This window comes from Cuculus canorus, chromosome 15 (genome assembly GCF_017976375.1).
Source record: "Cuculus canorus isolate bCucCan1 chromosome 15, bCucCan1.pri, whole genome shotgun sequence".
Lineage (NCBI taxonomy): Eukaryota > Metazoa > Chordata > Aves > Cuculiformes > Cuculidae > Cuculus > Cuculus canorus.
Window position 1 is genome coordinate 926,224 of NC_071415.1, and position 22,728 is coordinate 948,951.

The following is a 22,728-nucleotide window of genomic DNA, read 5'->3' on the forward strand; positions in this document are numbered from 1 at the left end:
ATCACATCTGTGCCGCAAGCCTTCCCGGTGCCGCGGCGCTGCCATCGAGCCCCGTCCCCAGGGCCCCCTGGGAGAGGGCAAGTGGCGGTGGCAGCATCTGTGCTGGCTGTGCCGGCAGCTGCCCTGCCCCGCGCCCGCCGTATAAATAGAGGCAGCGAGCGGCAGGGAGCTCCTGGCAGCCACCATGAAGGGCCTCAACCTGCTCTGCTGCTGCGTGGCCTCGCTCCTGCTCCTCGCCACTGCAGGTACGGCTGCTCGGGGGGCTCTCCGGGGGGCTCCGGGTGCTGTGGGGCTGCGTGTGCTCAGTGGGGCTATGGGTCACCATGGGGCTGTGGGTCCCCATGGAGCTGTGGGTGCTCAGTGGGGCTGTGGGTCCCCATGGAGCTGTGGGTGCTCCGTGGGGCTGTGGGTCCCTATGGGGCTGTGGGTCCCCAGGGGGCTTTAGGTGTCCATGGGGCTGTGGGTGCTCAGTGGGGCTTTGGATCTCCAGGGGGCTGTGGGTGCTCAGTGGAGCCGTGGGTCCCCAGGGGGCTTTGAGTTCTGTGGGGCTGCGTGTGCTCGTTGGGGCTATGGGGCTGTGTGTGCTCGGTGGGGCTGTGGATCACCATGGGGCTATGGGTCACCATGGAGCTGTGGGTGCTCGGCGGGGCTATGGGTCCCCATGGGTCTGTGGGTCCCCATGGAGCTGTGGGTGCTCGGTGGGGCTATGGGTCCCCATGGAGCTGTGGGTGCTCGGTGGGGCTGTGGGTCTGTGGGTCCCCATGAAGCTGTGGGTCCCCAGGAGTCTTTAGGTGCCCGTGGGGCTGTGGGTGCTTGGTGGTGCTTTGGGTCCCCACAGGGCTATGGGTGGCCATGGGGATGTGGGTCCCCATGGAGCTGCGGGTGCTTAGTGGGGCTGTGAGTCCCCATGGGTCTGGGGGTCCCCAGGGGGCTTTGAGTCCCCAGGGGGCTGTGGGTGCTCAGTGGGGCTGTGGATCCCCACTGGCCTACAGGTCCCCATAGAGCTGTGGGTGCTAAGCGGAGCTGTGGGTGCCCGTGGGGCTGCGGGTGCCGGTAGAGCTGTGGGTGCAGGTGGGGTTCTGGGGTGCCTGGTGAGCCCGGCTGACCCCCCAGGGCTCCTGGATTGCAGGAGCGGGATGGCAGGGGCACAGCCGCCCGGGTCCCCAGCAGCTCTGCCAGGGCTGCAGAGTCACCCCAAAATGCGCAGGGACGCCTGATGGGGGGGTACAGACTGGGGTCCCCCCTCCGGAACAAGGGTGGGCGCAGGGGCTGTGCTGCCACCAGCGTGGCAGGGGCCGGTGTCACCAGCGGTGCAGAGGTGGCTCCGTTTTGGGCTGTATGGGGACTTGTGGGGTGCTACCAGGGTGCTGAGGCACCCCATATTCGGATCAGCATGGGGTGGGCGCTCATCCTGGGGGTCTTCTTTCCATCTGAGGGTGGGACAGCACATTGGGTGACCCCCAGACCCCTTTCCCCAAGCTGTCCCATCCCCTCCGAGCACCCCTGTCCCCAGCTGGGCGTCCCTGGGGGCTGCGCGGTGGGGTGGCATTGCCGGTACCCTTGCTTGCCCTTGAGTTAATTTGAGCTGGTTCTTCGCCTGGCTGGGCTCCGACGGCCGCGCTGCCGGGAGGGGGGCAGCTAAGTATGGAAACAGCCGTGTAAGGGGACACTGTGCTCCTGCGGCCCTGTGCCGCCACGGCCCCGCGCGCGGGCACCCGCAGCTGCCGCCTTCCAGCACCCGGCACCCCCAGCCCCGACGAGTTTTGGCCTTTTAAGGGCATCTTGGACCATTCTCATGAAGAAAAGGGGTTTGGGGCCAGCCACACGCCTCGCCGGTGGCGGGGTGACCTCTGCGGGGCCGCGGGTTGAGTCTGGAGATGGAATGAATGGAAAGGTCTTCTATGAGCGTGGCTGGTGTCACCCTGGACTGAGCTGGTGGCCCCGTGTGGCACTGGGGGCTCGTCACCGTGGTGGGCAACCACTGGCCCAGCTTTGGCTGGCACGGGGGTTGGCACAGCCATACTGCAGCAGCCCCCGGGGAGAGGTGATGGCATGAGGCTGGGCATGGTGTTGGTCACCCATCACCATCATCCTGCTTGGTCCAGCGCCGGGAGCCCCCATCCCAGTGGAGGCTCAGGGAGGCACATTGGGATCTACAGCCATATTGGCATCTCCAAGGGGTGGATGGAGCCCCTCGAGTCCTCCCGTGCAGTATCTCCTGCCCATCGGGGTGTCCCGTACTTTGCCTTCATTCTGTAGGTTTGTGAGAAGACAGAGGCAGTGGCGCAGCTCCTGCCTGCAGTTCTGCTCCATGGGGACCGGTGGGGTTTGTGACACGAGTTTTGCTTTTCCTTTGGCACCAAGCTAGCCTCTCAGACCAAGGCTCCTTTGGGGTGTAGCAGGTGGTTTGAAGGGTGTTTGTCTCCCCATTTTTGGGCCTGTCTTCCCATTTAACCCTCCTTTGGTGAGCAGAAGGGTAGAGGAGCCCAGTGGGGAACAGGAGGCTTTGACAACGCATCGTGGAGCGTTGCAGTCCTTGGGGCATGGGCAGGGTTTGGAGTGGCTTCTCCAGTGCATGGGGCATGGCCAGATTAACCATTCTGACCTCCATCTCTGGGGGATGTCTGAGCAAAAGCTGCTTTTTTTTTTGTGGATAATGGATGAGCATGGATGCGGAGAGTCGATGCCTGACGTGGTAGAATGGATGCGGCTGGAGTTTGCTTTTGCCTGGCTGTGTTTCTGGCTGTGGTGTCCCTTTGGGAAGGCAGGACAGGGACAAACAGGGCTGTGCAAAGGTGGATCCTCCAGAGGTGATGAGGAAAACCTGGATGGGGAAACCAGCCGGGTCCCTGGGCATCGCCATGGCCGGCTGGGAGGATGCAGAGATCCTGGTGAGGCACCATCTCGTCTGCTGTGCACTGCGGAGCTGGGACACGCTGTCAGGGCCACAGTCCCAGAGGGTTTGGTGATGCCTGTGGCTGCTGGGACTCTGTCACTTCTTCCAGAGGCCACAGGGCTGGCAAGGGCCCGTGTCCATGCTCATGCACCCTGTCCAAAATGGCCCAGGTGGCTGGGGATGGCAAAGCTCCCCGGCACGGCCACGAGCCCTGATGGGGACCAGCACCCGCGGCAGGGTGGGGCAATGGCTCAGGACAAGGGTGCTCACCCACTGCTCTGTCCTTTCTCCTGCTAGGAAGAGGTCTCCTTCTCCCCGCACCCGCACTCTAGGCAGAGCTTGGCCATCCCTTCGAGGGTAAATGGCTGAGGCAAATCTCCACGGCCACCAGGAACCTGCCACGAGGACGCTGGTGAGGCAGTGCCCAGCCAACGTGCTCAGCTGCTTCTCCTTGGGGAGCCCAAGTGTGCCCCCAGGCGTCATGAGTTTGAGTGGGACAGCTACGCTGGGCTGGGCTGTCACCTCCTCCAGGGTGGATGAGGAGTCAGGGAAAGCCTGGGCATCTCCTGCATCCTCCTGCAGCAAGTGCAGAGGGCTCTACAGGGCTGGCACGCACAGCTCCTGCTGACAGGCAGTGCGGGCTATCATCCCTTGGACTCCTCATCCTGCTTCATTCAGCCTTGGCGTGGGCTCCATCACCATGTCCTCATGGCATCTTGGGATGGTTCCCAACACCCAGGACACGTCAGCTTGAGATGGGCTCTGTCACCCAGGACATGTGACCTTGGAGTGGGCTCCACCTCTGAGGTCAGAACAGCTCAGGGTGTGTTCCACCACTTGGGTTGTGTTACCTCAGGGTCCAGGACACAGCACCCATTGGTGAGCTCCAGTTCTGCCAGTCCTGGTCTCCCCACCCCAACCATCCCAGGCAAATGCTCCCAGGGTAACGAGCTTCCCTGGAGGTGGGGAACCCCTGCGTCCCACTGGACTCCCCTCCACACCCAACCCTGTGCATCAGCACAACCGCAGGCACCACTGCCTTGGGTGCCATGGCCACGATGAGGCAAGGGGCTTGGGGTGCCACAGCCACCCACAGATCTCGGTCACCTACATCCCTGGTACCTCTCCTGGAGGAGATCCCAGCCCCAGGGGGGGGCCCAGCTCTCCCAGTGCTGGCTGAGCACAGCAAGGCAGTTGTCGGGCAGGCTGCCTGCACTGTGCCACCCTGTCCCACCAGCCATCCTCGGTCCTGTCTGTAGGTGACAGCCAGGTGGGATGTCCAGGGCGCCTGTCCTGGGCACAGTCCTGGGGGCACGGGAACTCCAGCGGGTCCCGGTGGGATGGCCTGGGGCTCGGAGGGCTGTGCTGCACCCATGGCCAGGGCTCTCCCTGCTGTGCTTCTGCCACGTCCCTTTGTCCCTGCCTTGTCCCCACTCGCTGACCCGTGCCCACACCAGCTTCTTGCACGGGGGGTGCAGGCTCACCGGAATGCCGAAACCCCAGCCTGGCCAGCGGGTCCAAGGGTGACCCAATCCCTCACAAAATTGCCCTTCCCAAGCACCGCAGGAATAGCAGCGGGTCCTGGCGCCTCGCCAAGGCACTGCCAAGCTATTTTCAGCCTGCAGGGACATCTCCCTCGTAAGCGATAGCCCGAGGAAGCCAGCGAGCTCGTGTGCCGGCAGAGGCTGACGGAGGGGCTGGGGAGTCTCCGGCTGGGCACCCCGAGCCAGGCTGGGGTGTTGGCACCGGCAACGTAGCCCCAGTGCCAGCCGGGCGCGTGGCTCAACCCTACCCGCCTCCTCGCTGGTGGGGGCACATGTGGAACAGGACTTGGAGCCACACAGCCCCATCCAAGGGTGATGGAGTTAGGATACCCAGTCACAGAATCATAGAATAGTTTGGGTTGGAAGGCACCTCAAAGCCCATCCAGTTCCAAACCCCTGCCATGGGCAGGGACACATCCCACTGGGTCAGGGGCTCAAAGCCCCATCCAACCTGGCCTTGAACACCTCCAGGGATGGGGCAGCCACCACTGCTCTGTTCCAGGGCCTCTCCACCCCATGGTGAAGAAATTCCTCCTTATGTCCAGTCTAGATCTGCCCCTCTCCAGTTTTTACCCATTGCCCCTCGTCCTATCACTACAAGCCTTTATGAACAGTCCCTCTTCAGCTTTCTTTTAGGCCCCTTAGGTTCTTGTAGGAACCCTGTCCTGCTGCTGGGTTCAGGGGTGAGAAGCTCAGAGCTGGGCACCACTGCCAGGCATAGCCAGGTAGTGTTTCTGCCTGGGCGTCCCAAAGGAGTTGAGGATCTTGTGGGACAACAGCATTAAAATCCAAGTTGACAAGCCCAAGGGCTCTTTCTGTCTTGCCCCATTGACCAAGAATCCTTGGGATGACCAAAGAGGAAGGATGGGGACTCTTCAGCCGGGAAGATTCACACTGAGTGCAGGGATGATGTCTTTTGGAGCCACGAGGGAAGCCCCAGGGTGGGTTGGTGAAGTCTCCCATCGCTAGAAGCCTGGTGGCAGGACCAGCATGACATCACTGGAGCCTGTCCTCTGGAGGAAGGGTCTCCTCCAGCCCCAGCCATGGCACAGTGCTTCCCTCAGGTCCTTCAGCATCTCCCCTGGGCCGTGAACCCCACAAGGGACACCATGGGTAGATTGTTCCTTGATGTACAGTGTGCCACCTCCCTGTGCTGAAACGCATCCTGTTTTCTCACTGTCTCCTCACTTACGGATCCAGACCTCCTCTGGCCAGGCCGTGGTGGCTGCTTTACCTTCCACTGCCCTGATCTTGGTGTCTTCTGCAAGTCAGGAGTTCAGGTTTCCTTCCAGATCCCTAGGGTGGGTGTCCAGTGGGGAGAAAAATCTCCCTGCAGAAGTGATTCCCCATTTCCATCTCTATATTTAGAAAGCTCTGAGCCTGGTTTTAATCCCTTTGGTGCACCCTGGTAGGGGTTCTTTACCCTTCTTAATCAAAATACCATGCGGTTCTGGCCAACTATTCTTAGAAATTAAATCAGAAACATTTTTTTCAACTACACTTCCAATCTCTTCCACAAATGAGGCCGCTCGTTAGTCTGACAAAGCTGTTTCCTACACCCCTGCTGTGCTCTCTCTTGAAAAAAACGGGAGATACTTGCTTTATGCTGGTGCCTTGGAATCAGAAATCCTCTGGAATGGGATGCTGTGGCCGGGCGTCCTGGGTTTTGAAGTGTGTGAGGGACTGGAGATCCAACTCTGTTTCTGTCCACTTTCATGCTTGTGTCCTCTGGGCTTGTTGAGCCACTTTGGGATGATTTCCTCTCCCAGTTGGTGATGGTGTTGGCCTGGCTGACTCCACACTGGTGCCAGAGCTGGGTTCCTGCCTGCCCACAGCAGTGTCTCAGCTATCGGAGCTGCCAAAGGGTAATAAAACTCGGGGTGCTTCCTCTCTGCAGAGCTTGGCAGTGGAACTGAGCTCTGCTGGGATGGCGCAGAATGGGAAACTGAGGCACAGGAAGAGCAAGAAGGAGATGCCATCCTCCAGCCGAGTGCCATGGGGTGGGTTGCAAGGCTGGAGTGCCCAGGCTTGAGTCCAGGTGAGGGGCATGGCCTCTGGGCTCCTGTCTCCCACCTAGGAAGGGTTCCTGGCTGCACAGATATCAGGCTCATGGGGCTAATCCATCATGATTTACTTTTTCCAGCATCAGCTGGCAGCAGCGCGGAGCATTGGAATCCCTGGGACCTGCACCCTTTCCCAGCAGAGCCAGGCACGGTGGCTGGGGCAGGCAGGGGACAACCCACGCCTGGGGTTGGACCAAGTGTCCACCGAGCTGTGCTCCCCACGGTGCAGCCACTTTCCACGAGGTTTTAAAGGGCTTTGCTCAGCCTTGGAAAGGACAGAGAGCTATGGGGTGCAAGCTTCCCTCAGCCCCGCAGGATCACAAGGGGAGAGTGGGACTTGCAGGAGCCACTGGATAACTCCTCTGCGTGTTGCCGAGATCCGGGCAGGAGAAGGGGGCGTGCGAAAAGCCATCGCATCGCTGGCCCCACGCTCTCTCAAGGCTCCTATTTCTGCTAGAGGGTTAAAGCGTCCCTCGCAGGGCCACCTGTGCCCATCTGTCCCGGCCCCTGCCTTGGCCCTGGGGGCTGTCCCTCCTGGAGGACCCATCTCGGCGCTGTGGCGTTGCCGTTCCACGCGGACATGTGCAGGAAACACCACCGCAGGGTCGCATTCAGCCTCTGGAAGCCACCACCATCCTTTCTGCGTGGTTTTTTCCTGGGTATAAACCAGCCGTGGCATCCTGTGGCACACAGAGCTGTGTCCCAGGGTGCCGTCACCGTGGGAGAAAGGGTGCGCGGTGGCTGAAGCCCTCCCGGCTCCTGCAGACGGATGCGAGATTGGGGGCAGCGCAAGTTGGGGACCCTCTGGGAGGTCAGGTCCCCAAGGGGAGCAGGGTGAGGGCTCCTCTCTGATGTCACCCAGCCACTTGGCACAATGCTGGGTGCGAACAAGGGGAGCCCCGGTGTCACTTTACAACGTGGCTGTCCCCGCTCCCTCCCCGAGTCCACGGGGACCCGCAGGACAGGCCCCAGGTGCAGACGTCACCCTTGGCTGGCGGTGGGGCGAGGGGCTGGGGCCAGCGGCCGAGGGGGACGGTGCTCCACCATCCACCGAGCTGCTCCTTCTTATTCCCCCGTACAGTTGCTGAGCTGTATTTTTAGCCGTTGGCGGACACGTGGAGGGTGTTAAGCCCGTAACCTTCGTCCTATTTTGCTGCTCATCGGCCGGCCATCTGCAGATCAGCACAATTTGCCTAGGGATGGATTTGGAGACCATGTAGGGGAAACAGGAGGGAGAAGGAGCTGAAGAGGGGAGGGGGACTTTATATAAGACCTTGAAGGTCACAGGAAATAAAGCCTGTGTCCAGCACGCCGGCAGGAACATCCGAGTCGGAGCTCTTGGGAAACATTTCCCTTTTCTCATGAGGGGTTGCTCGTGGTGGGCACTGGCATTGTCATCGTGCCTGGCCACGGTCATGGATGGCTCCTCCGTCCCTCTGCAGTGGCTCAGAGGGGACACACAGACCCCAGACAAAGCCCCTGGGATGTGCGAGGTCTCCTTTGCCCAGACCTGCTTCCCTTCACCCCTTGACAAAATACGTGCCCAAGGAGCTGGGTTGTCCTCCCACTCCTAGAGACAACCAGCTATTCTGGGGCCAAGCTGAGAAATTCCATGTCCCCGTCAGCCAAGGAGACCCTCAGGAGACCCAAGCTGGTCTCCAGGCTGCCAGGGCGAGGCAGCGGCACGCTGGCCCCTGGCCATCTGGGGCTTTGCCGGCCAGACAGAGCGTGTTCCTCTTCCAAGGCTGGGAACCCTGAGGGGTCCCCGGGGAAGGCGACTGGAAGGAGACTGGGAGGTCTGAGCCCATGACTTGTCTCAGACTGGGAAGTGAATCGGGAGCTTGGAGACCTGTGAGCCGCATGCCGGCGAAGGACGGGGGAGGTTGGTGAGGGCACAGCAAGGGTGACCCGCGCGTCTGGTTTCGGCAGGGCAAAGGGTGGTGACACCGCGGCAGCTCCACTGTGCCCACCTGCACGCGAGAGCGACTGGAAACGCTGGCAGGCTGGGGCACCCCCATCCCTCCCAGGCACCCGCCGCTGGCACAGCTTGTCCCCGGTGCGACTCTGCCGCTGCTGCCCGAGTCGCGGCGAACAGCATCCCTGGCTGTGGCATGGATAGAGATGCAGCCACCTGCCCAGCATCCCTGGCCACGGCAAACTGGCGTGCAGCGGGCAGAGCGCTCTGGGGCTGGCACTGCGCTGCCGCTGGCTCAGCTCCTCCTGTGCTTGGCCACTGCACAAGCCCATGGCCAAGCCCAGGGAGCCCCAAAGCCGCGGCTTTGCCGATGCCAGCGAGGCCCTGCCGGTGCTCTGCAGAACTTGTGGACCCATGGCATGGCTGTGGGGCCGGAGCCAGAGGAGAGGGCTGGCTGTGCCCATGCCCAGCGCTGCTCGCTCTCGTCCCCACAGCCTGGGTGGAGGTGGCATTTGTTTCCTGGTTGGCATCTGCTTGCCAGCTGGAGTACAAAGGAATTATTTTCCTCTGAAACGCTTCCCTGGTATGCAGGCATTGGACGTTTCGGGGGATTATTTAGACTAGCAGCAACTGTTTGTAACGGAGACAGTATAGCTGGTGATCTTTTATTTTTGGCACTCATTGACTAATGTTAAACTGCAGTTGGAGGCCTATGGAAAATACGGATGGCTTCTCCCGGGCTGCAGAACAAACTCATTGTGTCCCCGCCAGCCGCACAGAGCGGCAAATGCTTTCCTAGTGAAGGGATGCTCACAATAAATAGCTCCTGAGCCCTGCCCGTGCCCTCCTGCCTGTGGAAAGCAGGGTCCCCCCCCGGGGGGTCTGGGAGCCCCTTTCCTTCCCTTTGACTCTTTCCCCTTCCCCTCGCCCGGTCACTCGCCGCAGCTGGTGCTGTTCTCCCAAGGCAGGGCTGGGGAAGGACCCTTTTAACCTGCCAAGTGCCTGTGACCCACTGAGCTACGCTTTGTGTCACTCCTTTCCCATTTTTAGGGCGCTTTGCCCCATTCTCGCAGTGCTTTGTGGCGGGCGGCAGCCGTGGCCCCTGCTGGCATCGGCTCTGCCCCCCGTACACCTCTTTGCACCCAGCTTCTTGCAACAGGGCCACAAAATTGAGGTGGGACTAGAGAAGGTTTAGGAAAGAGCTTAACGCTCTTGGTTACAGCCACAACCTCAGGGCCCTCCTGGCGCTGGTGGGGGTCCGGTGGGTGCCCCGGTAACTGGTGCGGGTAAGACTGACTGAGCTGTTCTCATCGTTTAGAGCCGCGTCCCCCCAGCACGGATCATGTCGCTGGCACTGCCGAAAGCCCCTTGCCAGCTGCAGAGCCCAGGCTGGAGGAGAAGGCAGCTGAACGCAACCCTGAGGAGGACCGAGATGGCAGCCTCGCCAACGCCTCCCTGCCCGGCACTGCTGGGGAGGGACAAGGCGAGGGGGAGGAAGAGCCAGCGGGTGGCCTGAGTGGGGACCCGGGGCCAGGGGACAGCCGGCCGGGGGACAGCACTGTGGAGGAGGGCCTGGAGGGGCCCGATGAGGAGCAGAGTCCAGAGGAAAACGCTATGTTGGGCCCTCCTGAGGTAGCGTATCATGAAGAGAACCACCAGCCCAGCCCAAAGGATGGCTTCCCTGCCCGGGAGGGTGAGGAGACTGGAGCCAAGGAAGGGGCCTCTGAGGAGCCAGGGCAACGTGGGGAAGAGAAAATGCAGAAGACAAAACCAGCGTCTGCCACCAAGGGAGGAGAGGAATCAGTAGAACAGAGCTCAGAGGAAGATGACGAGGAGGAGGAGTCTGAAGAAGATGACGAGGAGGGGGAGTCTGAAGAAGATGACGAAGAGGGGGAGTCTGAAGAAGATGAGCATGGAGAGTCAGAGGAAGGTGAAGACAAGGGAGAGTCTGAGGAGAAGGAAGAGTCTGAGAAGGAGGGAGAACCCAAGAAGGAGGGAGAACCCAAGAAAGAAGGAGAGCTCAAGAAGGAGGGAGAACCCAAGAAGGAGGGAGAACCCAAGAAGGAGGGAGAACCCAAGAAGGAAGAAGAACCCAAGAAGGAGGGAGAACCCAAGAAGGAAGAAGAACCCAAGGAAGAGGGAGAACCCAAGGAGGGGGGTGAGTCTAAGAAACACAAGGCCAGCCCAGCAAGGCCAGAGGACAGAGCTGAAGAGAGTGACAAGAAAGTGGCTGGTGCTTCAGGCAAAACCAGCCACAACAAATCAGCACCTGCCGGCAAGGGAGAGGCCACAGATGGCCGTACCAAGTGCCTACGCCTGCCCTGCAAGAAACCAGTAGAAGACCCATCAGCAGCAGTGGAAACCCCACCACCAAGAAAAGACCCACCAGTAGTGGTGGAAGACCCACCAGCAGCCAGGGATGGCCGTACCAAGTGCCTACGCCTGCCCTGCAAGAAACCAGTGGAAGACCCATCAGCAGCAGTGGAAACCCCACCACCAAGAAAAGACCCACCAGTTGTGGTGGAAGACCCACCAGCAGCCAGGGATGGCCATACCAAGTGCCATCGCCTGCCCTGCAAGAAACCAGTAGAAGACACACCAGCAGCAGTGGAAACCCCACCACCAAGAAAAGACCCACCAGTAGTGGTAGAAGACCCACCAGCAGCCAGGGATGGCCGTACCAAGTGCCATCGCCTGCCCTGCAAGAAACCAGTAGAAGACCCACCAGCGGCAGTGGAAACCCCACCACCAAGAAAAGACCCACCAGCAGTGGTGGAAGACCCACCAGCATCCAGGCATGGCCATACCAAGTGCCATCGCCTGCCCTGCAAGAAACCAGTAGAAGACCCACCAGTAGTCATGGAAAACCCACCACCAAGAGAAGACCCACCAGCAATAGTGGAAAACCCACCACCAAGAGAAGACCCACCAGTGGTGGTGGAAAACCCACCACCAAGAGAAGATCCACCAGCAGCAGTAGAAAACCCACTGGCAGCAAAACACCCACCAACAGTAATGGAAGACCCACCAGCAGTGGTGGAAGACCCACCAGCAGTGTTAGGAAGCCTACTGACAGCAGAAGACCCCCCAGTAGACAATCCATCGCTGGCAGAAACCAAGAGCCCAGCCAGCCACAGTGCCCGCCCTTCTACCGCCGAGCTCCAGCGCAGACAGATAGGTTGGAGTCTTTTCTTGTCAGTGTGCTGTAGCGGCGAGAGTGACCTACTATCAACCCCCGGCAGAGCTGAGCTTGGCACATTAAACTGCGCCTAGTGCATGGCCCTCTCCTAATGCTTGTGCTTCTCGTGCCTGCCCCTAGCTGCTGCACGGCTGGACCGGCTGCGGGCATCAAAGGTGCAGGCAGGAGCCCATAGACACCTGCGATGTGGGTGCTCGTCGCTGCAATACAGTTGCCTCGGTCCACTTTAAGCCCATGCTTGTTTCTCAGCTGTGGACATGGATAAGAATTTTGGCCCCCGTGCCCCTTTCAGCACCTGCAGACCTCTTAAAGGCTCTTTATCCTCCACCCTCAGAGTCCTCCAGACCACCAGCCTTCTTGCTGCATGGGCAGTCTGGTGGATCTGTTGTGCACCAGCCCTTGCCTGGCAGGGAAGGTGTGAAGAGCTAATTCAGAATAATAAGTTACCGAAGCACCAGCTCTGGCCACATTCGGTCAATGAAAGGCCAGCTAAGGAAAAGGGACACCCCCTACCATGATTTCCTAGAAACGCTTGTGGACTTTGGCCCACAGGTTGGGCAGTGACCTTCAGACCCAGCTGAGACTTTTTATGCTTTCATCTGTAACGTCCCAGTTCAAAAAGCTCCCATTTGCGCTGAAGGGGAAACCCAGTTTTGTCTCTGTGGCTTTACTTGGCAAGTCAAAAGGTCTTCCTCAGCCCAACACCTGGTAGACACTCAATACATTCCCAGGGCTTGGCAATGCCCTGCTTGACCCAGGCATCCCCAGCCCAGTCAGCCAGCTGTCCCCAGTCCTGTCCCTAAACCCTCTCAAAAGCCCAGCCTAGCTTTCAGTGTCAAAAAGCACTTGGAGCTGCTTGGGACTCTTGTTGTGCCAGCATCTCCAGGGCAAGGACACCTCCGTCTCCATGTCTTGGGGACATCAGCACATCTACCCAAGGCGGAGGCAGTTCCTTCCTGCTCCCAGGGCCTGGAACAGAGCTGGAGTCCCTTGCTGAAGGCTCCAGCCTGATTACGGGGGCAGAGGCAGGAGAAGCAGGACGGAACGACCCCACTGGCAAAGGCAAGGCAGCTGGGATGGGTGAGGCTGGCTGGTCTCCAAGAGCCAACCCCAGCCTCACACATCCTCACGTCTGTGGCTCAAAGCACAGTTCTTAGGGGGAGTGGACAGAGAGGGAGAGCCGCAGACGAGGTTTGGCCCTCGAGGAGCTGCAGCTGCCGGGGAGGCGTCGGGGCAGGCAGGGCCCCCACTGGGCAGCAGGTGCCGTGAGAGTTCCCGCTGCGCCCCAGCCCTGGAGCCCCTTCCAGGCACGTCCTTCGCATTCCCTGCAAGCGGCCAGCCTGCACTTCCCCCAGGGAGACGCGGCATGCTTCTCTTGCCAGCGCCAAGCAGTTGCCTACAATGCTTCTCGTGGCAGTCACAGCCCTGGCAACTTCTGCTGAGCCTCCAGGAGCCTTTGGAAAGGGAAAGCAAAGGCAATGGTGGTTGCCGAGATGGCTGGCAGGTCCACAGGCTTGGGGTGTGCTCCCCCATGCCCTTTCCCTGGCAGCAGCTTGTGTGATTGCCTGTGTGGATTCCCCCCTCCAGTAGTAACAGATCTCTTTGCTTTTCCCCTGTAGAAGAGGTTGAAGATGCCAGCGAGCCCACCAAGCGTGACCGGTCCCACTTGGAGAGCACCCTCAAGCTGAATGAAGAGAAGCCTGCCGATGATTTCTCAGGTGAGGGGGGCTGGGTGGCACTAAACCACGTCTGCCCTGTCCCTGCAGGACAGGCTCCCCACCATCCTGCTGCCCCAAAAGCACAGGTGGGGTTGCCCTTCCCTAGGGTGGTTTTGTTTTAACCTCACTTCTCCTAGGCCCAGCAACACCGTATGTTCAATAACAGCCCTTTTGCTGCTCTTGTGGGTTAACACACTTTAGGTATGTTAAAGGCAGCCCCAAGGGGGTACAAGAATTAGGAGGGTAGAGGGAGTGGAAAATGCAGACAGTGAATCAGCTTCAGCCAGCCACGCTGCTCCTCAGAGAAACACCAGCGCAACCTCTAATAAAGGGTTTGGATTTTTATTCCAATGATTTATTGGGTTTTGTTATTATAAGGCTTTCTTCTGCTGGCCCTGTGGGCAGTCTGGACTGGTGAGAAAATGATAAAAGCTGTGGAACAAGCTCCTTCTTTCTTCTAGCCAGCAGGTTAGGGGCCGTGCCATGGATCCCTGGCGCTGCGGTGGAGGGCTTTTGGGATCACGGGTGTTGAGTGCACGTTAAGGCACTAACGGCTTTAACAAGAGAGGTTCCTTCCATCAGCTGCTGGCACGTGCAAGACCAGCAGCAGATGGGGACAGTGCCCAGCAGGAAACACTCGCGGGGCGGGGGGGGCATCAAAATGCATGACTGGGATCAGTTTGGCTCACAGTTGAAATCTTGGCCAGGACTCTTGATTCACAGCTGAGTCATCCTCAAGAATGCTCAGCAGTTTACCTAAGGGGGATCCAGCCAGGGTGCTGGGGTTTGCCTTTCACCTGTCTGCACGTTTCTGCCCCACCAGGAGTACTGCAGAGGCTGAGGAAGATCTACCACTCGTCCATCAAGCCCCTGGAGCAATCCTACAGATACAACGAGCTGAGGCAGCACGAGATCACAGGTAAAGCCATGGGCACAGGGGTCTCCACTGCCATCAGGTTAGTGGGATGCAGATAACTGCGCAGAGAGCAAATCATGCAAAGGGTTGGACAGTTTCACTTCCTTTGCAGCTTCACAAGAGGGTCATGAGCAAGCTGGGCTTAAAGGACGTGCCCTAGTGAACCCAGCGGCAGGCATTCTTGCATCTGCCTCAGCCCATCTGCTGTCAGGACCATCTGTGTAGCCTGCGCATTGACCCCTGCCTGCTTCGGGTCCTCCACCTGCTCAACATCAATGCCCTGTACCCCTGCCAAGCAGAGATCACGGCCCAACAAAATAGGCTTGGCAAAGAAGCTTAGGACCTCCTAAGGCTGGAGATGAGGTTCCTGGGGGTGGCTGGGGCTGTCATCCTTCCTGCTCATTATGGGACACGGCCATGTGGGCAGGGTATCCCTCAAGCTCGGCAGCCTTCGTTCAGCCCGGGAGTTTGAGTTTCCACCCCTTGGCAGTTCCAGACACATTGGATCAGGTGAGCAAGCCTCTGTGGCCACAGGCATTGGTTTGGGCTGAGCCCAGCAGTAAACGTGTTCCTGCAGAAGAAAGGGGAGCCCTGGCCCAGTGTTCGCAAACCACAGGAAGTTCTTGTGACCCGTATGACACAAGCAGCTTCATATTCCAAGCACAGATGGCTCAGGCCCAAATTCACCAGGGTAAGTCTCCTTTGAGCCCCTACTCAAGCCCTGTCCCGAGCCAGGGTCAGATGCTCCCTGTGCCTTGGTGGGCAGACAGGTGATGCTGGAGTTCCTGCTGCCCGTGTCCCAGGGCTGCGTGGTCACACCAACGTCCTGCCAGGGCACTCCACCCTGTCCTTTAGCCATTCCATGCCCAAGCAGCCACCTCCCTGCTGTTTCACGAGGGAGCAAACACTTCTCAGGACACTATCATAGAATAGATAGAGTTGGAAGAGACCTTAAAGATCATCCAGTTCCACCCCCTGCCATGGGCAGGGACGCCTCCCACTGGATCAGGCTGCCCAAGGACCATCCAACCTGGCCTGGAACACCTCCAGGGATGGGGCAGCCACAGCTTCCCTGGGCAACGCGCTCCTGTGTCTCACCACTCACATGGTGAAGAAAATCCACCTTCTGTCCAGTCTAAATCTGCCCCTCTCCAGTTTATACCCATTCCTCCTCATCCTATCACCACAAGCCTTTATGAACAGCCCCTCTCCAGCTTTCTTATAGCCCCATTCAGGTACTGGGAAGTCGCTATAAGATCTCCTCAGAGCCTTCTCTTCTCCTGCTGGCTTCCTTCTTCCCAGCTCTAGAGGGAACGCTTGTGTTTTCCCAACCCAGGGCCCATCTGAAACTCAGCTCCCGAGCAGGACTCACTGCAGAGAGCACATCCCAGTGTTCCTCATAGCCTCATCGCACAACACTCCATGGGCTATTCCACTTCACCATGAGGAACAATCACCCCTCAGACTGACTCACTACCAACGCGAGTGCCCGGCACACCCTGTTGTGCCCTACGCAGACCCCTCACCAGCGCAGATGCAATCACAGAGTTGGTAACTCTCAGCCTCTCGGGTCTAAGGGATCAGCTCACAGATGCTGCACTGCAAGCAGCTCTTGGTTCAGCCATGAGAAGCTCTGTCCGTGCTGCCCTCAGCAATATTTCTCCTGCCACCAAACTCATTGGAGCATGCCTGATACTTCAACTACATTCTAGCACACACAGCTTCTTCCTGGAAGCCTAAAGCCCAGCAGTTTACCTTTAATACCCACAGACCCAGCTTTTCCCAATCCCTCATTAATACTGTAATTAGAGAAACCTGCAAATTAGTTAGCGGGTTGGCCCTCCTGACCTTGCAAGGCAGGTGAGGACATGGTGAGGCTGAGGGAGCTTTCTCAGCTGCTTCCTCTGGATGGTGCCCCTGTCCTGAGTGAGTTCATGGCACCGGTGGTGCCCCTGCAAGCTGTGAGATGCCCCAACCTCTCCCCTTGCGCCCACTCCCTACAGCAGGGGGGAGGCTGGAGGGCGCAGAGCTGCTGGCTCAGCTGGCTGGGAGCAGCGGGACAGCTGGGAGAGCAGCGGGACAGGCCTGTCATGGAATATGTGTGACCTTTGGAGGTGTAAACCAATCTAGAGGGGTGCCGTCGCAAGCACCTTCGCCCCTCCATTACGCGGCAGCCGTCCATTTTGTCTCCCTTCCCAACAGCTCTGCTCGTGTGCACCAGACGGTGTAATCCAAGGAGATCCCCACAGCTCCCAAAAACACCCGTGTAGTTGAGTGTCACCTGTCCCGGAGGAGATGTGGCTGCAAGCAGCAAGCTAAGACTCTGAATTGTCAGGGTGCATCCCAGAAAACTCCCCCTGTGCCCCCTGCTTACAGCCCGGCAGGTGCAATTTCCTTTTCCCTGCCTGCCATCCTCCTGCCTCTCTGCTCTGTCATCCCACACGGATGCGGACACGCTCCGGCTGGGACTGCCTGTGCGCTTGGCCACAGCGGGGCCACCCTTAGGGACTGTCCTTAGCTCAGGGCTGAGGGACTCTCCCTGTCTGGGGATGGGAAGCTTGCTGTGAAGTCATACCAGGTCATGGTGCATGCTGGTGACCTTAATTATGTGCCAATTAGCAAGTGTCCCTGGATAGGGAATGACCTCCCAGCTGCCATTGCCAGCCACCCTAGGGCTGGACATGGGTAGACACACCACTGGGGTGGCCAGGACACTTGTTGGGGTTTGTTGCTCTCCTAACCATGGCTTGTTGGGTTCCGTTTGCTCGGTGAATGTTGCTGGGGAAAGCAATAACTCCTCTAAGTTGCTATCTCAGACGTGGCAGCGCTCCCGGTGCTGCTCCCCCAGCCACATCCCCGGTGTGCAGGGCAGACTGGGGTTTAGTGCTTGTTCTGGTAGCTGTAGATCTCCTTGCTCGCAGGCTGTAACTCCTTCTCTCCCGCTGGGAATGCGGCTGTTGCTGGCATCTCCTGCCCACAAGAAAGCCAGGGCCAGTCTTCAGCTCCTTCCTCAGCCTGGGTCAAACCCAGGCGGCTGCATCCCTCCTTTGACTCACGGTACCTTTTCTCTCTCCCCGTGTCCCCTGCTAACAGCTTACCCTGGACGTACTCTGGGCTCCAACACAGGTTGGTATCGCTGCCTGCTACCTGCATGCTGCCAGCGCTGCCCAAGCTCTTTGCTGGCCTCCAGCTTTCCTATTCACCTGCTCCAAGAGGGACACGCTTCCCAGGCACCGAGCAGACTCCAGTTATCGGTGTCCCATGGCACCCATGGGCCCCATGTCCCCAGCGCTGCTGGAGCTCAGCACGTGTGTCGCTGCGCTTGTCCAGGCCTGGCTCCCTGCCCCCCCCTCGCCCAGGCTCTGACACCTCTCTCTCTCCGGGTTAAGACTCAAGAAGGTGCATAGTTCACTAACAATGGTTCAAAAGCGCTTGTAGTGGACCTGCGGGTCCATCTTCTTCCCATGGCGTGAACCAGAGGAGCCCAGCAGATAGCCCACCCTGCAGGGGAACTCTCCCCACCCTTCACCCTCAACACGTCCACATGTCCCGAATGTCCACCCTTGATCCCCCCTGGCTGCAGTTTAAGCCGATGAGCCTGCAGCAGCTGTCCCAGGAACACAGGCTGGCTCCTGAGCGGCGGCCTCAGCCCCTTGGGAGCCAGACCTGGCCGCTCTCCCTGCCTCTCCTGCTCAGGGTGGGCTGCCAGGTCCCCCCCGGAGAAGCAGGAGATGGGCCAAGAAGTACCAGCCAACACCCAGCCCTTCCCCTGGGTCCAAGTGCTGGGCCACAGAGACAATGTCCCTTCTGTGATATGGGGCAGGGAAATCCCATCTTATAGCCCTCACACCCTACCCCACGGCCCCTTCTGCCGGATCCTGCTCAGACGGGCTCCTCCTCACCCCATCCCTGGACACAGTGGATCCCTGCCAGCGCCTGGAGGGCTTCTGGCTTCCAGTCGTGCCAGCATGCCGGCAGCGGAGAGGGTTGAAGGTATATATAGCCCATTTTGATAGTGGTCTTATCTGCATCTCTAGCTGCAGGCGCACACGCTGCCTGTGCGTGGGAGCACGGCGAGGAGGCAGGCGCAGAGGTCTGCAGCCACGTGTGGCTTGTCCCTCCATCCACGGGCACTGGTGGCTTGTGAAGCTTCAGGAACGAGCTGGTCAGCCCTCTGAGGGCTGCTGGATGGTGGTGTTTGGGATACAGGGACGGAGTGGCAGCGTGGGCGATGTGGGGACAGGTGTTTTAGACTTTCTGGGTGGTTTGAGGACAGACCAAGACCTTCGTGGCCGTGGTTCAGTCTGAGCCAGGAGAGGAAGGAGGTTTTGCCATGACCTCCGCTTTGCCTAACACCCTTGGGACAGACTTGCACAATGGGAGGTGACACCAAGCACTTCTTCCGGGCTTGGGGACAAGGAGCGTGAAGCCCCAGCCCAGGGTTAATCCCAGCCCAGAGCAGCAGTGCTTCCAGCCAAGTGCAGCCTGCAGTTGCAAACCTCCCAGAAAGCCCCTGCAGTAGGGGAAAAAAAGACTTATGGGGCATCTAAATTGCTCCTACCCCAGAGCTGAACTATCCAAGAAAAATACAGGCTCTGTGGAGGGAGACATGACCTTCCTGGCCTTGTTTGCCAGGTGTTTTGCCAGATGGCAGAGTGCTCTCCTCCCTGCAAACCGGCACCTCAGAGAAGCTGTTTTAAGCTGCTGTATTTTAAGCAGGACCGCGGATGAAGGGGTGCAAGGTTTGCGGAATGCCCTGCTCACAGGCAGAGCCTGAGGATGCATCAGCATGCGGCTGCTTCTGGGTGTGCTGGGTCCAGGACATGCCAGGCTGAACTGGGATGAGCTTGAGCCTGGCTGAGCATGAGCTGGAAGCAAGGCAGGCTGGGCTGGGAGCGAGCAGCCACAGGGTGGCTGGAGAGAGCTGCTGTGATGGAGCTGCTGCCACTCCAGCCAGCAAGAACTGGCTCTTTTTCCCTGGTCAGACCATCAAGGTGACTCAAATCTGTGCTGAACAGACATTGCAGGGGGGTGTAGCAGAGACCAATGGGATGAGGTTTCACGAGGCCAAATGCCGGGTCCTGCGCTTGGGGCACAACAACCCTGTGCAGTGCTACAGACTGGGGGAAGAGTGGCTGGAGAGCTGCACGGAGGAGAAGGACCTGGGGGTAATGGTTGACAGTGACTGAACATGAGCCAGCAGTGGCCCAGGTGGCCAAGAAGGCCAATGGCATCTTGGCTTGGATCAGAAATGGTGTGACCAGCAGAGCCAGGGAGGGGATTCTGCCCCTGGAGTCGGCACTGGTGAGACCGCACCTTGAATACTGTGTACAGTTCTGGACCCCTCACCACAAGAAGGATGTTGAGGCTCTGGAGCGTGTCCAGAGAAAAGCAAGGAAGCTGGTGAGGGGCTGGAGAACAAGACTTACAGGAGCGGCTGAGAGAGCTGGGGTTGTTTAGCCTGGAGAAGAGGAGACTGAGGGGAGACCTTGTCACTGCCTGCAACTGCCTGAGAGGAGGTTGTAGAGAGGAGGGAGCTGGGCTCTTCTCCCCAGTGACAGGGGACAGGACATGGGAGAATGGCCTCAAGCTGTGCCAAGGCAGGTTCAGACTGGATATCAGGAAAAAATTTTTCACAGCAAGGGTCATCAGGCCCTGGCAGAGGCTGCGCAGGGAGGGGGTGGAGTCCCCATCCCTGGAGGGGTTTAAAAGGCACGTAGACGAGGTGCTCAGGGACACGGTTCAGTGGCAGATAGGAATGGCTGGACTCAGTGATCCAAGAGGTCTTTTCCAACCTGGTGATTCTATGACAGACGCCAGGCCAGCACCCCAGTGGGCAGGAGAAGCTCTCTGCCCCCCCACACCATGGGCAGCAGCCGGGAGGAGTCATGCATGGCCTCACATCCTTGGAGCTGCTGTGCTACCCAGAGACCTGTAAGGACCCTGTGCCTGGCACTGCCTGCAAAGCCCGTGGGGTGCCGGCACCCTATTTCCAAAGCAAAGGGTAAAGATGGGCTCAAGGAGCTGGCAGTGACCTGGCAAGGGCACTGCCCGCATCTCTGCCTGCCTCAGCACAGCAGGGCAGAGGTGGGGATGTGCAGGGGAGCCGGGGCACACCGGCTGCCTGTGTTCACACAGCCACGCCTGGCCAAGAACATGTTACGAAAGAACACGCGGGGACCCGCCTCAAACCTCTGGCACAACATCACAGGGGATAATCATCATCATCATCATCATCATCATCCGAAACCCAATTAAAGCCAGCAAGCGAACAGAGCAGCAGTGATGGAGTGGTACAGAGGAATGATTACTAACAAAAGTCTGAGGTTTCAACATTTGTTTTTGTCCCATGTGAGAAGACAGCACTGGATTCCTGTGGCTCGCAGGCAGGGAAAGGCAGCGGGCAGGGCTGTCCCCTGCTTTGGATGCAGCTGCCCTGCTTTGGGAAGGAGGGCTATGCTGCACGGGTGAGAGATGCTCCGGTGCATTCCCTTCCCCAGTGGTGACACCGTGGCCCTGTGCTGGGCAGATGCAGGTGGCAGGAGGCTGGCACGCTCTGCCCAAATCCTGCATCCATGGCTGGACGGGTGTGGTGCAGAGCCACCATGCAGTGCCCTCTGGCAACCTCGAGAGCAGGATCTCAGCACCATACGGGCTTTGCAGCTCACCTCACCTTGGAGACTGGTCCCCAGCTTGCTGGAGAGCTGCTGGCTCCTCTGTGGGCAGGGTCTCTCAGTCACTGCAGGGAAAAGAGCTCTGCCCTAGGAGTTGGGCCGAAGGGCAGCACAGGTTCCCCAAGGGCACGTCCTTGTCCTGGACCATGCGGGAAGGCTTAGCTCTGGCTGAGGGACAGCATCTCCCAGCTCCTCCAGTGGCATTCAGACCCTCCCCTGGCTGGACCTCACCTGGTGGCAGTGGGACAGATCCTCTCCCACCCTGAGCACAGGGTGGGGATGAGAGTACAGTGCACAAGCGCCGTTGCCCGGGATGGGGGGAGCGAGTATCTGCTGGCAGGCACATCTCCGCCTGCAGCAGAGACCCCGGAGGCTGTGCCTGGTTGATGCCATGGCAGGGTGACGGCTGCTTGCTCTGCTCTCTGCCATCTGCCACCACGGCGCTGTTTCCTGCCCAGATTTCTCTGGCCACATCAGTGCTGGTACACAAACAGGGATGGGGAAGGTTCCCATGAATGGGAACTCACTCATCCAGTTTTTACTTCCATTTCTGGCCTGACTTAGGCTTGAGCTAACTAGCAGGCTCCCAGCTGTCCTGGGCACAGCCTGGGGGCTGGCACGGGCCGGGGGCTCCTCTGGCTCTGCCGGCTGCTTGCCCAGCGTCCTGGGGACTGGGGGGTTGAGCGGTGTGGGCACAGGCTGACTGCTCTAGCAGGGATTGCTCCTGGGGCAGCAGCTGTGTGTCCAGGGACCTCCGTGCTCCCATGATCATGTGGCATGGGGACAGATCCTTCCAGGCCCATCAACAGCCTCTTTGAACTCCTTAGCAAACTCCAGGACTTGAAGAGTGTGGGATGGGGACTGTAGTTCTTTTTCCCCCTGCCTTTCCCTAAGCCCAGACAGGGTCACTTGCCCGGGCTGCCCTGCCCACGCCCAGCTGGAGCCTCGCACCCAGCCCAGGTGCAGGCTGGCCTTGAGCCACGACCCAGGGGGAGATCCCTGCAAGGCTGTGGTGGAAATGCAATGCGAGCAGCCAGCCCAAGGCTCACACCGCACTTACCAAGCACTGCGCATTAACATTTCTCCTCCAGCGACGCCAGTACCCTTTGCACGAGGCATTCACCTGGTTGCAGCATGGCCACCTCCTTCGCATGTCCTGCGCTTGCGGCGGCTGCCTTCAAACAACAGCCAGCCCTAAATTCCCTTTGGTTAAACCAGAACCTAACTGAGACAAGGTTTAAAGGACCTTCAAGTCCTCCCTTAGTCTAAGAAAAGCCGAACCTCAGAGAAAGTCAGACAAGGTTCACTCTTGCTGCAATGAGGTGAGGTCTCCTGCAGAGAGGGGTGCTGCCCGCCTCCTGCAGGCACCAGGGCCCATCGCTGGGCGATGTCTTGGCTCGCAAATGGCTGGTGGCCCCAAAAGGGTGGCTGTTTCCCCGGCAGCATCACTGTGCCGCTCAGATGGGATGCTCATTACAGCCAGGAGTTAATCACGCTGCAGCGACGGCTATTGTTTCTTCACTTCCTCTTGTTATTTCCCCTCTCTGCAGATGGGGAGATCACTTCCAAGCCCATGGTGCTATTCCTGGGACCGTGGAGCGTCGGCAAATCTTCTATGATAAACTACCTCCTCGGGCTGGACGACACTCCCTACCAGCTCTACACAGGTACCACGTTCACTGCTCTCTCCCTGCTCAGCTGAGGGCAACCAGGCCCCTGCGTTTCTGCATCCATGTGGTCAGTGATTCCCAGCTACATCACTTTGATCCGCCTCTTTACATCAGGGAGGCTGTGATTTGGTCC

The 22,728-nt window shown here is 59.2% G+C and overlaps 1 protein-coding gene across 3 annotated transcripts in view; it reads left to right on the forward strand.

Moving 5' to 3' along the window:
* SRL (sarcalumenin) overlaps positions 1–22,728 on the forward strand; it is a 28,315-nt gene continuing 5,587 nt past the window's right edge. The window contains exons 1-6 of one of the 3 annotated variants that reach the window (XM_054080989.1): positions 1–245; positions 9,737–11,596; positions 13,237–13,335; positions 14,159–14,254; positions 17,345–17,377; positions 22,476–22,592. In XM_054080989.1, coding sequence (XP_053936964.1) covers positions 185–245; positions 9,737–11,596; positions 13,237–13,335; positions 14,159–14,254; positions 17,345–17,377; positions 22,476–22,592 — 2,266 coding nt within the window. In that variant the 5' untranslated portion in view covers positions 1–184. The remainder of the gene's footprint in view (positions 246–9,736; positions 11,597–13,236; positions 13,336–14,158; positions 14,255–17,344; positions 17,378–22,475; positions 22,593–22,728) is intronic. The other 2 variants (XM_054080990.1, XM_054080991.1) reach the window with 2 other exon arrangements.